Source organism: Botrytis byssoidea, assembly GCF_014898295.1.
Source record: "Botrytis byssoidea strain MUCL 94 chromosome Unknown BBYS_011, whole genome shotgun sequence".
In the NCBI taxonomy this organism is placed as follows: Eukaryota; Fungi; Ascomycota; class Leotiomycetes; order Helotiales; family Sclerotiniaceae; genus Botrytis; species Botrytis byssoidea.
Window position 1 is genome coordinate 524,483 of NW_024065852.1, and position 16,815 is coordinate 541,297.

General features: G+C 43.3%; 5 protein-coding genes across 5 annotated transcripts; 2 read left to right on the forward strand and 3 right to left on the reverse strand.

Annotated features, from left to right (window-relative positions):
- Positions 1–726: 726 nt before the first annotated feature.
- On the reverse strand, positions 727–3,199 carry EAE97_006188 (uncharacterized protein; the record flags this gene model as incomplete). Its single annotated transcript, XM_038876701.1, has 6 exons — positions 727–1,785; positions 1,854–2,470; positions 2,521–2,589; positions 2,713–2,750; positions 3,037–3,060; positions 3,162–3,199. 6 exons carry the CDS (start codon positions 3,197–3,199, stop codon positions 727–729), a joined length of 1,845 nt encoding a protein of 614 aa, XP_038732408.1.
- A 1,090-nt stretch (positions 3,200–4,289) lies between these two features.
- On the reverse strand, positions 4,290–6,009 carry EAE97_006189 (uncharacterized protein). The gene is made up of 3 exons (XM_038876702.1): positions 5,593–6,009; positions 5,421–5,540; positions 4,290–5,366 (listed from the first exon to the last, which is right to left on the reverse strand). The coding sequence occupies exons 1-3, from the start codon at positions 5,705–5,707 to the stop codon at positions 4,432–4,434; spliced, it is 1,170 nt and encodes a 389-aa protein (XP_038732409.1). The 5' UTR covers positions 5,708–6,009; the 3' UTR covers positions 4,290–4,431.
- A 1,438-nt stretch (positions 6,010–7,447) lies between these two features.
- EAE97_006190 (uncharacterized protein) lies at positions 7,448–11,064 on the forward strand (the record flags this gene model as incomplete). Its single annotated transcript, XM_038876703.1, has 4 exons — positions 7,448–7,583; positions 7,683–9,613; positions 9,673–10,587; positions 10,642–11,064. The coding sequence occupies 4 exons, from the start codon at positions 7,448–7,450 to the stop codon at positions 11,062–11,064; spliced, it is 3,405 nt and encodes a 1,134-aa protein (XP_038732410.1).
- Positions 11,065–11,848: 784 nt separating this feature from the next.
- Positions 11,849–13,532, forward strand: EAE97_006191 (uncharacterized protein). The gene is made up of 3 exons (XM_038876704.1): positions 11,849–11,950; positions 12,270–12,508; positions 12,621–13,532. Exons 1-3 carry the CDS (start codon positions 11,851–11,853, stop codon positions 13,383–13,385), a joined length of 1,104 nt encoding a protein of 367 aa, XP_038732411.1. The 5' UTR covers positions 11,849–11,850; the 3' UTR covers positions 13,386–13,532.
- Positions 13,533–14,390: 858 nt separating this feature from the next.
- EAE97_006192 (uncharacterized protein) lies at positions 14,391–16,369 on the reverse strand (the record flags this gene model as incomplete). The annotated part of the gene is made up of 3 exons (XM_038876705.1): positions 14,391–15,453; positions 15,555–16,163; positions 16,290–16,369. 3 exons carry the CDS (start codon positions 16,367–16,369, stop codon positions 14,391–14,393), a joined length of 1,752 nt encoding a protein of 583 aa, XP_038732412.1.
- Positions 16,370–16,815: the final 446 nt, after the last annotated feature.

Below are 16,815 nucleotides of genomic sequence, written 5' to 3' on the forward strand. Positions count from 1 at the left end.
GCGAGATCAGATCAGATCCTAGAAGTGAGGAACAAGGAACAAGTGAACGTGTGTGCAGATGCAGATGCCATGCAGTATATATACCTAGTATGAACGTAGAAATACCTACCTACCTACTCACAGAAAAACAGATGCTTAAGTAAATAAAATAAAGTGAAATAGAGTGAAATGAGATGAGATGAGATGAGAGAGGTAGATCTCTTGTGGATGGATGAATTGATGTTGATGACTACCTACCTATATGGTTCATTCAACATTTCGATATTGTGTAAGAGGAATCAGATCAGATGATTGTGGGAAAGGAAGACGAGGGACGAACTTGGTTATCGTTACATTATCTAATATGAAAGTAACAGAGTGAGTGAATGTCGACTTAGGTTCTGTACGCGAAGAATTGGACTTGCTGAGTGATGTCTATTCATTCATAATATCGAGATGATTTACCTGATAGCGTAGCGTACAATTTGTTTGGGCTTCGGATAAGTTGTAATGAGATGAACGCTGATTTCGACATCTCTCACATTTCTTCTTCACATACTCAATTTAGGGGGAGCAAAATTTGAAAGGAAGACTATCTATTCTAATATCGTAATGTATTTCTGCAGATCCAATGCAAAAAATACGCTAACCCATTACCCAACTATCTACCCTCAGCAATCCTAACCATCCGTCCCAAAGTTTCGTTCATTCATAATCAAAGGTTTTGGCTTTTCCCATCAAGGTCATTTACTCGTAGTTCCAGCCCTCAATTGCTTCATCAACTTGGTCTCTGTATACCTGTTGAGTGTGGCACTGCTCAAGGAATACCTTGTACTTAACATCCAGTAACTTCTTCTCATTGGCGTTCTTTCCAGGTCTGGTTACTTTGCCCGGCTTGCTCATTCTATCCATGATGCTCCACAACTCTTCTGTCTTGCCCTCCTTGTCTGCACTGGCAGCTTTAGCACCTAACATGGCAGCACCGTGAACAACAGCTGCGTGCACATATCTTGGGATCAGAACTGGCATAGCGCATGTGGTAGCCATAAGTTCCATGAGAATCTTATTCTGACATTGGGAACCCGACATGAAGATGGATGTGATGGAGTGACCGGCACTGTTCATGGTTTCGATGATTTGACGGGTCTGCATTGCAATAAATTCCATGGTTGCATAGTAATAAATGGCTAGACCGTCCATGCTGCGGTCGTTGGTAAGGCCAATGACTGAGCCAGTCATCTTTGGGTTGGCAATTGGTGAACGGTTACCCCAGAGATCACCGTAGAAGAAGAAGTGACGTCCAAGGTATGAGATGGTTGGAGCATTTTCCTTCTCCTTCAGTTCCTCGAGATGGGAGTTTAGGTAATCGTAAATACTGGTGTTGAATGATTCTGCCATAGACATGGCTTCATTATATGCTGGATGAGTCTCCAAGACGTGCTTAAGAAGTTCACCAGTCGCAGACTGACCACCTTCTGCCATCCAGTAGCCAGGAAGCAGAACGTCTCTGTAAGGACCCCAGACTCCATCTACGAAGACAGGTTCGCGAGACATAGCCAAATGACAGGTAGAGGTTCCAGCTACAGCTGCAAGACGGCTGAAGGCTTGGGAGATGTCATTCTTGGGTGCTCCGGTATCGAGATAATCTTGTCCCAAGTTGACCTTTGCACCAACAGTACCAATCCATCCAGCATAAGCATCAATAACACCACTTCCGATAGCAATTCCAGCTGGGAGACCAAGTTCGTTACCAGCCTTTTCGCTGAGGGTACCAACAAGTTCACCCGCGCTGAGATACTTGCCGTTCTGTACGATTCTGTTAGCATTCATTCGGATGATTGAAAATCATAAGTTGCAGTTAGAAGCGGGCTTACTACTCCATCTACTCCTCCCATTCGCTTGAAGTTATCTTTGGTTAGATCACCCAAACCAATAGCTTCGTAGAAGTCCTCTTGCCAACCCTTTACACTTCCATCAACACCAACTGGGACAAAACCTTGCTTGCAGACAGTACTGCAATAGGATCTGCTTTCATTGCCAGTTGCAATGTGCGTCAAAGCATCGGCCAAATCATAAAACTTGCAGCGGTCAAAGAGCTCAGGTGGCATGTTGTTCTTAAGCCATAGAACCTTGGGAATTTCCATCTCGATGCTCATCTTTCCTCCAAGATATCGTAGTAGATTGTGTTCGGTATCGTTGATTTTCTTCGCCTCTTCGACTGGTCTGTGATCAAGCCATAGAATAACGTTGCGGTCATTGCCATCGTTTGCGAAGTTTGGGCCGGTGACAGGTACTGGTTCATCGGTATCCTCTGAGAATACTGCCAAGGAGCAGGTGGCATCGAAACCGATACCACGGATTGTTGTTGGATCGATGTTGTGTTGGCTGAGAGCTCTTTGCACACACATGCAAATACATCTCCAGATGTCTGTTGTGGATTGTTCATAGTATCCAACTTCCGGTTGCCATAAACCAATGTTTTCTGTAGCCACTATTGAACGTTAGGGCTTCTATAACATATTCTCGGTGTGTAAAACTTACAAGCCTTGATATCTCCTGAAGCATCGATGATACACGCTCTGGCTGATCCAGTTCCAACATCGATACCGACTGTTTATCACAAGAATTAGCTAACGTCGACGAGTGGAAATGATATGAGTTTTAAAAGTGGCAGAAACGTCTTTCGAATGATTCTAGAGTACGGGTTCGTTAGGAAATTCGAGGAAAACTTACTGAAATGGTCTACGTGAGGGTTCAAATCGTTATGTGGACTATAGAAATGTCAGTATTAGATGCCATTCATTCTTGCCGTTGAAGCAACAATTGGTATCCATTCGACCCCAAACTTGTTAATCGTTCGAATCAAGTAAGGCACCCTATGAATTTATATTTCCATATCCAATTCTCGGGACTCAATCTGAAATTTTCGAGTTGTGTTTGGGTCTTGATCAAGAGATGCGTTGGGCATCCACCCGCATCCAATACCCGAGCTCGGCACAACCATTTGAACATGCCAGGTAATGAATTGAATTTCTTGATATAACGAAAAATACTCACTCCATACTCGCTTGACGCGATGGTCTAAAGGATATATAATCAGTACAAAGATCTAATAATGCGCGATTACAAGCAGTATTGGCGTAAGAACTGTTGGGGGGGGGGAGAGATATAAATCCACTTACTTCCTGTAGTTTTGACGGAAAGGCAGTGAGTGATTCATGATGCCGGTATTCGTATTAAATGCTTTTGTCTATTTGTCTCTACAATCCCCATTAGTACGTGTTACAAAGTCTGATACCCTTGGTAGTAGCTGTGTCCATTGGATATGGAATAGAATGTTGAGTGTGCCAATAGTCTCAAGAATGTGAGAGCTGGGCACGGCGGGGTAAAGAGGGGGAATAGGGACATACGTGATATAATGTGGGAGCGTTAACGTAAATCCAATTCTCTATATTCAGAAATATATTGATATGTATCGTCGCGGTGAGATAGATAGTCGAGATGTGAATAGTATGGTGGTATGAAGGAAGAAAGAGAAGAGGAAAGAAATTTCTAATCTATATTGAAAGTCCCTAGCACTGTAGCTCACGATGTAGACCTCTCCGAAGCTTGATCTCCTAGTTGGAAGCTCCAGCTTTTTTATCGTCATAGGACCCCACTTTCTTTTTTACCTTCCTTCCCCCCACTGAAAAGCATAAATCCACCAAATAGAGTATGGAATGGCTCACCGTTTTCCCAAAGGGGGAAACTTTGCAATTCTCATGAATCTCATCACTGGGGCCCAAACCTTATCGTGGCCGTAGCATTCTCCAACCATTATTCTAGACTCCAAGCTAGAACTATTAGTATATAATACTCGAGTATATTCGAGTAATTCAATATGACAAGATTTAGGTTTCTGGAATCTGGAGCTGTGTGATCTTGAATAAATCCAGAACAACAATATCAATTCTACAATATTGATATCTGGTCATGAAGTACGAGTACCGAAGTACGAGTAGCTCTCAGGGTATCGGGGTAGTTAGTCTACGATATTGGCATTACTATATGGTCTCAACGGCCAATAAAAAGGTCAGTCTGTCAGTCGATTGTCACTTAGACCCACCTCTTTGCACCCTTCGTGCAGCATTTTCAAATCCTTCACATTTCTGGTGGCAAAAAAAAAACCATGGCAATAGGGTATTGTAGAACGCAGATCTGGGCTTGTCCTTCTGAAAACAAGGTGAGGATCGCTCAAGCGGAAGCACAAAGTTCAAAATTCGGCAACTTCACCGGCTTCCTGCAACTCGGATCGGACTACTAAAAAGGGGAACTCCGAAATCGTGAGGCTTCAAATTGACTTGAGAGGCTTGAGAGAGGTACACTAAAACACCAAATATGTTTAAATTGATATCTCTTTGCTCTTCATGCTGTTGTACTGTACAAATGCCATTCCGACCATTACCCAACCGTCTACTTCCATAACTTGCCCAAACTGACTTCCTTGTCGTCATGCTTGTTCAATACCTTGGCCGTCGCCAAATCGAAATCCTCTTGAGTGACATGAACTCTGCGTTCTCTCAAGGCGTACATTCCAGCTTCCGTGCAAACACCCTTCAACTCAGCTCCTGAACATCCGTTCATCTTCTCCGCTATCTTTGTCAAGTTGATACCACGAGTTAAGTTCATGCTGCGGCTGTGAATTCGTAAAATATCGGCTCTGGCCTCGACAGTTGGGGGTGGAAATTCGATCTTTCTGTCGATACGACCTGGTCGTAAAAGTGCCGGATCCAAAATATCTAGACGATTGGTAGCCATGATGACCTTGATTCCCTTGGTTGGCTCGAAACCATCCAATTGATTCAGTAGTTCCAACATAGTTCTTTGAACTTCAGAATCACCACCTGAAGACCCTTCCACACGTGAAGACCCAATAGAATCGATCTCGTCCATGAAGATGATGGATGGAGCGTGTTCTCTTGCCATGACGAATAGCTCTCTGACCATTCTTGAACCCTCACCAATATATTTTTGAACCAATTCAGAACCAGAAACTCGAATGAATCTACAGTCGGTGTGATGTGCGACAGCTCTTGCCAACAGAGTCTTTCCTGTTCCCGGGGGTCCGTAAAGAAGAACACCTTTAGGTTGTGCTATACCGAGAGATTCGAAAAGTTCCGGGTGCTTAAGACCAAGCTCAATAACCTCCTTGATTTCCTTTACTTGTTGATCTAAACCACCAATCATGTCGTATGTACTATCTGGAACCTTTTCGACCATCATGAGAGATACAAGAGGATCGACGGATGATGGGAGCATCTTTTCGAGTTTATAGGAATCCGATAGAAGGGTAACCCTCTTTCCAACGGTAAGTTTTGAAATATCGACACTATCCGCAATATCGACGACTTCAATCAAAATCAGTACTGTGAATATTTATGCGTCTGGGATAGATTCCATACCATATTTGCCTTCTGGGTGCACCTTGACCAACACCTTCTTTGTGCCCATAACCTTTACCACCTCACCAACATAGGATCCAGGTTGTTGCAATAACCCGAGCTCCTCTCGTAAAAGTCGCACTAACATGGTTAGCTGCTACTCTTTCTTATGCGACAGCATCTGCAAAGGTACCTCTTGAGTTGTAGTCATTTCGTTGAGCTTCTAATCTTCGTAGAACCGCTTGACCTTGAATGATTTCGAGCTTCATGCTCTCAATCTTATTATGAAAGAAGCTATCCAACGCCATGATGGATGAGTTTGGGGGGGGGGGAGTTGAAAAGAGGAAACAAGATCTCAAATGGTGATGAAATTATCGGTGGCTTGGAGTTTTGTAATGTTGTTGTTTCTTCAAGGCTGATAATTTGTTGATTTATCCTAAGGTATCACAAGTGTACGTCTCGTCTTGCTGGTAACCTTACAGTGCACAGTGCACACACGAGGCTAGGACGCTAAGAATCTCGGACGGGTCAAGTAGGTAATAATAAGGCTTACACTTTATTTTTCTAGGTAACAAGCGTAGACGCGTCGGATTCCTTCCTCAGTTCACAATTCACCAGTTTACCAGTTCATCACTTTATCACTTCATAACTTCTCATTCTCTTAGTAGGAAAAGCTCGAGTCAAGCTAAGGAACCTGGAAGCTATCCACAAAGTATCACCGGCGGATATTTCCATCCAGAAGTGGGATTATCAATTATACCGTTTACGATGGATTCCTCTCACAATAGAACCTTTTGATACAAGGAAGCCAATCATTCATTCATCATGCAAATCACAAAGACGGGAGACGGAGATTATCAACTCTTAAATCTTGCCTAGCACTACAGAGTATACACTCCAGACTCCAGATTTCATAAGGATCCATATCCATATAGTCTGGAGTGACGGGAATGATGAAGAGGTATCGACAGGTACATCCCTAGGTATTTGTTAGGTGCTGTCGATGGGTGGATAGAATATACATCCAAATACAAATGCTATAAGTTAACTATATATGTCTCTATTATATCATAATCATATCATGATATGATAATACAAATTAAAGTTTATTGAGGATTAAAATATCAACCGTTTTTTTGAGTGGGCGGAGGGGAATGATTGAATGTACAACGCAGCACACGCCAATGAAAGACAAGCTGACTAGGTTGGTACGTACTCAACTTCTATCATCATTGCACATGAAAGCGTCCTTTCCGTCTTGTCTTTCCTTGTCTCTACTCGTACATACTACATACATGATCAAGACTCAAGAGATACATACGTTGATTGTAGTTCCACACACAATTCAGCCAAAAATTCGAAAGTACGATGTAATGTAATGTAGTAGCATTCCATTCGATAAGAAACCCAAGAAACAAACTTTATTTTCCATATCCGCCTGATCTTTTTTCTCTCAAAGGATGATTCAAATAAATTGTTGCTACGGTATCTAACCACAAGTTCGCAACCCAAGCGCCGCAACCTGGAGAAAAATAACATAACAATTATATTCCATTGGGATTCTCTTAATCTCTCAATTTCTCATCATCGCTTCTTCTCTTCTTCTCGTCTTCCCAACTTCCCACCTTCTTTCCCTTTCCCTTTCCTCTCTCGTCGAAATCTCTTAATAGTTGAAGATACCTCACCTACTTACTACCATCACATACATCCGTAAACATAATAACATATTTCGATAATTCACGCAAGACTTTTTCTCATATTGAATGCATTATCATCATCATCTGCTTACTCCTCTCGAATTCGTCGCATGTTCAAGCTTCCACAAACGCGGGAACTAACAATTATACTAACCAAAGGACTCAACTTAATCCAAGCCTTAAGCTTGTTTCCATACCCGATGTGCGACTGATCGCATCATACTCTTTGACTGGTTGGCAGATAAAATTTAAGTCGGTGTACAAGGTTCGAGTTACAAAATTTCTCGAACGCCCGGCGAATCTTCAGGACCTGGGAAAGATACTCAAGATACAACTCCAACTCCTTCCGGCATGTCAACACCAACAAGTCCCACAGATACGCGGCATCCATTATCAAGATCTATCTCGCAACAAAATGATGGGCTGGCCGAAAGTTTTCAGTCTACGGACACAATACGACGGAGACCAGATAGTGCAGGAGGATATGGTACGCCACTCTGAAAATTGCCCGCACATTCAATTTCCACCCTTTGCTATTGTTTATTACAGGTTTACCAGATTATAGATTTACTAATGCCAAGTATAGGGACTATTCAATCAACTCCTCAGGCTCCACAACTTGTCGACGGCCATAGAAATAGCGAATCGTCCATGACCGGCGAGCGACCCCAGCCTGTCAGTTTAGAGTCTTCACGATCATTTCAGCCGGCCAGATCTCCCATGCTAGGACCTTCCGACCGCGGTCGAGCAGGTCAGCGACCAAAGAAGCCTCCTATGCCGCGTAGAGCTTCATCAAACGTACAAGCGCCTCATAGAGGGCAAGAATTCTCGGTAGATGATGATGTGACGGAGATGGAAGAAGAAATGAACAAGCAACAGGCGGGACTTGGAATTGGGGGTATTGCATCTGGGTTTGGACCTTCTAGACTTGGTCCTGGAACCGTGAGGAGACGACCTGCTCCAACTCAACCAACTTTACCAAGACTAGATTCTTCCCACGAAGAAGAAGCTGAAGCGGAGGCTGAAGCTGAAGCGGCGGCTTCCACCAGTGGTGAGAGGACAAAAGACGATCAAATGACTATATCGGGCGAAGACACTTTGCAGGAAGAAGATGGTATCGCAGAGGTGGAGGAGGAGGACGAAGATTCCCTGAGTGATGCGGAAAGTTTCACACTCAAGGATCGTCAACAGGCAATAAACCAAACCCATCCTTTCGGTATAAGAATCTGGAAGCCTGCACTGTATAAAAAGAACCGTTCAGTTCAGAAGACAGCAGAAGGCGATATTCATTCATCTCCTGGTGGTCGCGTCAACAAGTGGCTGATATTCTTTAACATTATCTGGACACTAGTTTTTGGTTGGTGGCTGGCACTTGCAGCATTGACTGGAGCATTGGTATGTTTCATCTTCGGAGCAGCGCCGAGTGCTATTGCATATGGTCGCGTACTCTTAGATCTGGCTGGCTATCTTTTCTATCCTTTTGGAAAATTCGTTCGACTCGAGCAAGACGAAGCTTATGCTCACGAAGATGAAGGAGAGGGCCGTACCATCACGGAATACGAACAATGGCAAAGTGGAGATATTGAGGATGGGAGACTTTTTTTTGGGCCTCATCATCCACGATCAATCGTAGGCCGATCAAGGAGAAGCATTGACTCGTTTGGTGGTAGCGAGACGGATAGTTTACTCGGTCGTTTAAGACGCGGTACTCATCGAGAAGATTCAGCACGCCCCAACAAAAGAAGACTTTTTGGAAGGGGTCAGTGGAATACTGGACGAGTTATCTTCTTTCTATTCTTTTACGGACTGATCACGCCACTACTTTTTATCGCCTCTGGTATTTGCTGGTTCCTTGTCTTTTGGATCCCCATGGGTAAGGTTACAATGCTACTGTTTGACCATCTACGTCGACATCCTTTAGCTTTGTCTTTCCAATCAGATTCAGCATATTCTCGTGGATCTATTCCAAATTCTTCGATCCTCGTCTGCACATATCGCGCCGTGGGCAGCAAGTACTGGAAATATACAGTAGACGGGACCAACATTTTCTTGATAAATCTCATGGCTGTCGTTTTGTTTGTCATCTTTGACTATTGGGTTCTTCTGGAGATGCTTCATATGAAAATCACAATCACTCACCCGGCATTCTTGTTTACTATGGCCCTACTCTCCATTATCCCTCTTGCATACTTCATAGGACAAGCTGTAGCTTCTATTTCTGCTCAATCCTCTATGGGACTCGGCGCTGCGATCAATGCTTTCTTCTCTACGTTGGTAGAGGTATTTTTGTATTGCATCGCTTTGAATCAAGGTAAAGGGCAGCTTGTTGAAGGAAGTATCATCGGTAGTATTTTCGCTGGTATCTTGTTCTTGCCTGGTTTATCCATGTGTTTTGGTGCCATCAAGAGGAAAACTCAACGTTTCAATGTTAAGTCTGCTGGTGTGACTTCGACGATGCTACTGTTTGCTGTCATTGCCGCATTTGGTCCTACTCTGTTCTATCAAATATACGGAACCGTAAGTTAATGAATATCTTCGTAGCCATGGGCCCCTCGCTAACCACTATGCTCACTCAGCACGAACTCAATTGTCTCTCATGCACTGACACGTATGAGTCAACAAGTCGTGATTGCCGTCGTTGTTATTTTTCACAATCGCCGGCATTGAACGACAGATTTTACCTGGAAGCTGTCCGCCCATACTGCTGGTTTGCCGCCGTGCTTTTATTCCTTTCGTATGTCATTGGACTATGGTTTACTCTTCGAACTCATGCGGCTGTCATATGGAATAATGAATCAGAAGATAAGCAAAAGCCGGAAGTCAATACTACTAATATCCAACAACCTTCAGTTGGCGCCCCACAAACCCGCGCGCAAAGACACGCTCAGGCTGCTTCCGATTCTGGTGGAAATGAAATTCGGGACTCTCAACTATATAAACGCATCCTTGGCCAGTCCTTAAAGCAAGCCGGCATCAACCCTAAGGATTGCACTCCCGAAGACGTTAATCAGAATGGTTCAGTACAGACACCTCATTTAGTTCCACCCAAGAGCGCTGCAGGAGACAGTACAAAATCTGATTTTCAAATACCGGGATTTACTGAGGCTCAAAATACGACATTTGTTCGCGAAGTAGCTGAAATGGCTGCAACCGCTGCTACAATTGCTGCTCGAGATGCAGCCCGACCACCTCATCGAAAGGCATCTACTACTCACGCGCACAAGCTGCCTCCTTTGAGAACAACCGCTGTGCATACGGAGCCTGAAGAGGCTGTTAACGCAGAGGCCCATGCTACAAGTGGTGGTCATGATGCGCCAAATTGGAGCCGAATGAAGAGTTCGGTGATTTTGTGTGGTGCTACTGTTCTTTATGCTCTTATTGCAGAGATCCTAGTCAATACAGTCGATGTCGTTCTTTCAAATGTAGCAATTGACGAGAAGTTCCTCGGTATCACATTATTCGCACTTGTTCCGAATACAACCGAGTTTCTTGTAAGTACCTCGACTCTCAATCTTGTGTGCAAAAAGCTAACATGAATTGTCTAGAACGCCATTTCATTTGCGATGAATGGCAACATCGCTTTGTCTATGGAGATCGGATCTGCTTATGCACTCCAAGTGTGTCTACTACAGATTCCGGCTCTGGTTTTGTTTAGTGCCATCAATGGCCAATGGTTAGAAGGATCCGAACTCGTCGATAAATCTTTCAGCCTCATTTTTCCACAGTGGGATATGGTGACGGTCATCCTTTGTGTATTCTTGCTAAGTTACATGTATGGTGAGGGAAAGAGCAACTATTTCAAAGGTTCTATTCTTCTTCTTAGTTATCTAGTTGTCATTGTCGGCTTCTGGTTCTCGGGAATGACGGATCTTGAAGCTATGGGTGCAAGCCGTTTTGATATTATGGAATCAGGAGGCAGTTTCAAAACTATCGGGAGAGGCAAGTCAGGACATGCTTTTCAACAATAATGATTATCTGTAAAGATTTACACAGAGTTTACCGGAGAAAATAATGATAGGATCGGGCGGGGTGTTGGAGAAGGATGACATGATATTTTGCTTTTTGTTCTGATTTTCTTTTTTTCCCCTTAATATTGCCTCTCTTCTGATATCTTTGAGCGCCGGCGTTGAGGATATGGCCATGGTAGCAACACGCGAGATTTCAAAAGTAATCTTGTGAGCGTTGATACCATATTACATTTTCCTTGCACAAATTCGCCTTTTTCATATGGAGAATCTGCTTTGGAGAGCTCATTCATGGCAACATAGATGGCATTTTAAGTTCCATCTGTACAAACAGTGGGTAAAGATGAGATGAGATAAGATGGGCTGAGATAAGGGAGCTGGAAAATACCTAGGTAGATAAATCAGGTATATGAATGATTTAATGCGTATCTCTGCTTACTACCATTGAGAATGAGATTTTTTCATGTATTAGTGACATTGTTGATCTCTATGTATTCACCTCGGATATGGATATTAACGCGACATGGCATGCTACCCCACCGTGAGCACGACACCGCAAACTCCGATTAAGAGCGAAGCTAAATTCCGTCAGGAGGTCGAGGTCGTGATTGATAATCTGAAATTGTGGAGGAAGGGGTGAGAACCTTGGGAAGGGAAGGGAAGGGATGAATTTGAACGTGGGGGTGGTGGGTGGTGGGGTGGCTCGTGGACACTAGATATCTATATAAACGTCATCGGACCCCGCAGTTGGGTTTGGCTTGTTTTGTTTAATTTAAGTTGAAGGATTGATTGTTTGTTCGACTGAAGAATTGCGGAATACCAAGAAAAGATAAAAAAAATTATAGATCTTTTAAGTTTTGTTTGGAAAATATGAGGGTTTTACTTACGGGTATGTGTCTATCTGCCTTCTTGATATGGTATCTTTTTGTCTTTTGTGGGTTTGGATTTGGGGCCGGAGGATGGGATGAGGTGGCGATACCGTATTGTTGGGGATGTGTTTGGTTGGGACTTGGGACTTTGTGTTTGAGGGGGGGAGGTTTGGAGGATTGGAGAGAGATGAATATTTGAAGTTTCAGATATACTCTCTTCCTCCAATCTGTGAGCTATTCTCCATTCTCCATCTCCTCTCATCTCCTCATCTTTCTTTCCCTATCCCCCCAGCACAGATCGCATCAAACCAGACAACTAACATATTTCCCTTCTTTTAGGTGGTTCCGGTTTCATCGCCGCTCACATCCTCGATATTCTTCTCTCCCGCGGTCACACTGTCATCACAACCGTCCGTTCTCAGCAAAAAATTGATGCTATTAAAGCCGCTCATCCAGATGTTCCTGCTTCCAAATTAGATTTCTTCATCGTCGAAAATATTGCAAAGGAAAATGCTTTTGACGATTGCTTGAAGAAGTTCGGGGAGGGATTGGAGGCTGTGTTGCATACGGCTAGTCCGGTATGTTTGTATTTTCAATTTTTAGGAATGAGAATGAGAGTTTATGGTGGCGAAATGATTACATGCGAATGCGATGTCGTTGAAGAGAAAGGCATACTGACACAACCTGAAGTTCCACTTCAACGTGACCGACACCAAGAAAGATCTTCTCGATCCCGCCATAATCGGTACAACCGCGATCCTTCACGCTATCAAAAAGTTTGCCCCTTCTGTAACCCGCGTCGTGGTAACCTCTTCCTTCGCCGCTGTTCTCGATGCCTCGAAGGGAAACTGGCCCGATCACACATACACCGAAGAAGACTGGAATCCCATCACCCTCTCAGAAGCGGTTGAAACCCCATCCAACGGTTACCGTGCCTCCAAAACCTTTGCCGAAAAAGCTGCGTGGGAATTCGTCGAGAAAGAGAAACCCAATTTCACACTTAGCACCATGAATCCTCCTTTAGTACTAGGTCCCATTGTGCATTACCTGAATTCTCTAGATGCGTTAAACACGTCTAATCAGCGCGTGCGCAATCTCCTGCAAGGGAAATGTAAAGAGGAAATACCAGACACGGGAACATTCATCTGGGTCGATGTGAGGGATTTGGCATTGGCTCATGTGAAAGCGATTGAGATTCCGGAGGCGGCGAGCAAGAGATTTTTCATCACGCAAGGGTATTTTAGTAATAAAGAGATTTGTGAGATTATTCGGAAGAATTTCTCGGAGTATGAGAACGAGTTGCCGGGGAAGGAGGTTAAGGGGGGTGATTATCCGGAAGGAGGAGTTTATAAGTTTGATAATGGGAGGACGAGAAGTGTGTTAGGGATCGAGCTTAGGGGATTGGAGGAAAGTATTGTAGATTTGGTGAAGAGTTTGAAGGAGGTGGGTGTTTGAGCCTCTAGGGAGAGGAGGGAACAGTGTGGAAGGAACTTGAGAATGAGAAATTGAAGATTGAGATGGGAACAAAGGGGAACGGTCAAGAAATATGAAGACCAAGATCAAGATGAGTACAAGACAAATATACATATATTATTTTTTCCCTCAATAAAATGTGCACAATCCCTTTGGTTACACCAATCCCCCCCCCCCCCCCCCCTCTTTTCCATATCGTTATGATCTATCATAAATACCCCAGTATCTCAATCCACTCTCAAAATGATCATACATAAATACAACTCTTAAGTCTCCATGTCGGAGTACACCTATATTCTCCAATCAACCTCAAGTCTTCTCTCCTCTCCTCTCTCGTGATAAACAGCGCAGGAAAGGACAGATTGGAATGCAATAAACTACAACGGGAAGCAAATCGATACAATACTCTACACCGAGTGACAAATAAACAAATCTTCCATTTCCAAATCAATTCCTTCTCAAATAAGATAAAGGAAAATTTGAGAGATCGAGTTTGCGATTCGAGGAGTCGTGTTATGTTGTGTTGTGTTTTGTTTTGTGAGGGAAGTGGAAGTGGAAGTGGAAGTGAAAATGAAATTGGTATACTCTCATGAGGGTATTGAAGTCCCGAAGTTGATGGATTAGGTACCTACTAGATACTAGATATGTATTTTCTACCTGTTCTGCCACACCTGGAGGGTTTATATTGGGTTTTTAGCTTGTTTTGCTGCAACCGAACTTGAAATATACAGTGTGTTTTGATTCATATATTTTGAGGGGGGGTGGTAATGAGGAAGAGAGTTATCTGGTGGATTGTTATTATTATTGTAATTATGGATGTTACTATTGTAAACATCATACAAAAAGCGAAGACGAATATCACTTTCCATAAATCAGGATTTGTGATCAAATCCTCCTGCCTTGTTCATTTCCTTCCACGGATAATTGCTGAAGATATATTTTCACTGTAATTCTCCTCATCATTGGTAAACTGGCAAAATATTGTTCCTATTTCACCTCGATACTGTTTGGGACGATTCTCCTTTGGCCGAGGAGTCCGGAGGGAGGGGAGTTTGCCAAACCTGTGGGTAAAGTGTTTCTTTGGTTAAAACTCCATACAATATACCCTTCGCGATGACTATAGATTATAAAGTCATCATCGCCCCATACAGCACCCTTATTAAATTCGTTGTTCGATGTAGTCGCTTGTATGTCGATGGGCAAACAAAAGGCGACCAGAGCGCTCAAACCACTTTCTGGAGTAAACTTGTGCTTTCCCACACATTGAAGATTTCTCTTCGTCGCATCGCAGATACTTGCGGATACTAGATAATAAGGCATCTTTTCTGGGTTGGGCTTACAAAATTCGGAGTAAGCATCGCCGTTTCTACTATCGTATGGAATGGTAGCCTGGCCACGCCAAAATAACGGGTTTAAAGGGGTAGGGAATTTTTCCAGAAACGACTCGAGGTGAGTTGAAATGGTTTCAAACTTTTGGGTCAAGAGATTGAAGGTCATGAGGGGGTAAGCAGCAGCCTTTGTAGCTGATGATATATCATGGTTACAAGGGGATCTTTGAGTGGAAGCTCTCCTTTCCGGCGAGCGATACATTCGCGATAGAAGTGCAACAACGCCATCGTCGCTAATGAATCGAAACTTGAGCATAGTTATCTCGAAGCATGATCCAAGCACTTCATTCCGCTGCCCTTGTGGTACTCCTCCGACATACTCTTGTACGATTATTAAATCGCTTCCGGTTTCGCGTAGAGTTCCACCCAAGGGTAAGCAAGAGGCATGATAAAATAAGAAATGATGATTTTCTTGAGTGGGGTGGAAGAAGATTTCGCAAAACTTAATCTCATGATTTGGATACAAATCGCCAAAATCTGGATCGGCAAGCTTTTTGATGCGGCCATCATTCCAGATGTAAACAGGGCAGTTCGATGAAGGACTCTTGACACCGAGAGCAATTTCTTTGTTGTGGGCGGCCAATATCTCGTAACGACGGTCCAGATGAATAACTCTCGGGTCATCTTCTTCATCAAGCTGCCATACGTTGAATCGCGGTTTTCTGTACACAAGGCTTTCAGTATGATCCTCTCAACATTTTCCCGTACATACAAAGCCTGTAAGGTTTGCCGATATGACTCTTGAAGGGGATCATTGACTTACGGACTATCAAAATAGGCTACGAGAATTTGATCTGAGAGTAACCAATAATCGAAGCTATATCGAAACTCATGCATATAGCGTCTTGAAGCATGTGTCCGGAGATCATTTACTTGAATGGTGCTAGGATCTTTTTTCATTGCTATTCTTCCGTTTTTGTATTGAAACCTTTTTCTATAACAATCTTCGTGGCACCAATTTGAATAGAACCTGTCTTCGTTTGGGTCTGATAAATAATCATAGTGCATTACTTGATAATACATGCCACGGTCTCTCTTAAGTCGTCCTATACACATGCTAAGGAAATCATCAAGCTTTAGCTGCCTGTCGCTGTCTCCCAATGACTTAAATTTGATCTCCCAAGTCTTACGAAAGTGTATCTTGAGTAGTGACGCGCAAAGCTTTTCGCTGGACAATTTCTCTCTCCAGTTCCTCGAAACGCAACGCATAGACATGAAGTCCTTGAGATCGAGATACTCCATGACAAGCGCAAGAATTTCTTCTGGTAATTGAGCGATGCCATCATGATGAAAATTGATTCGACCAAAATGCGCTTTGAATAATCGCATTTCTCCAAATGTCAAGGTTGAGCTATTGAGGAGATGTTGAATTCTATGAAAATATGAGCATACATATCCTTTCGAGGACATCTCCAAATGATATGAATTTCATGATCCCTATCACCTGACCGGATTACCCACTTGTATTGATGGTACAGTAACAAATTGCTTGACTTACGCTGATGTGCGCAACTGGGTATCTGGCCGGCCATCTTCGAGTTTCATGCCGTCGAGGGCCTGGCTCAATTTATTTGCCATGATAGAGTGTTGAACCGAGGAGATTTAAGATGGTCTGATTAAGAAAGGTTCGTATTCAATACAGTGGTATGCTATATAAATCAACAGGTGTACCAGACTGCTTGTGTGTCTGGAATATATTGAATATCCAAGAAGACTCAAGCATCAAGTGTCTTGAAAGTCCAAATGCTTCCCACAGCATATGAATAGTGTAATTGACACATAAGAACTGGAAGAACTAGAAAAACCAGAAATTCATGGACTTCAATTGAGAAGAAATTTTAGACCATTATCCATTAGCTAGCTAGATAATCATACCAATGAGGTACCTATAGCAATCAGTGACGATAAGATGGTGTAGATCACGTGTTAGACTACACTGGTGGCGTTGGCAGTTCCTGACAGCCACAACAGCATCACAGCCACAGTTGATTCCGAGACCATCAACTTCCAAGGTTGGCATTTCG

Excerpts from the sequence above, each read along its gene's own strand:
- EAE97_006189 (XM_038876702.1), bottom strand. The coding sequence starts at position 5,707 with ATGGCGTTGGATAGCTTCTTTCATAATAAGATTGAGAGCATGAAGCTC. Across the intron at positions 5,541-5,592 it reads AAATGACTACAACTCAAGAG|TGCGACTTTTACGAGAGGAG; the intron begins GTACCTTTGCAG and ends TAACCATGTTAG. Across the intron at positions 5,367-5,420 it reads GCACCCAGAAGGCAAATATG|TCGTCGATATTGCGGATAGT; the intron begins GTATGGAATCTA and ends TTTTGATTGAAG.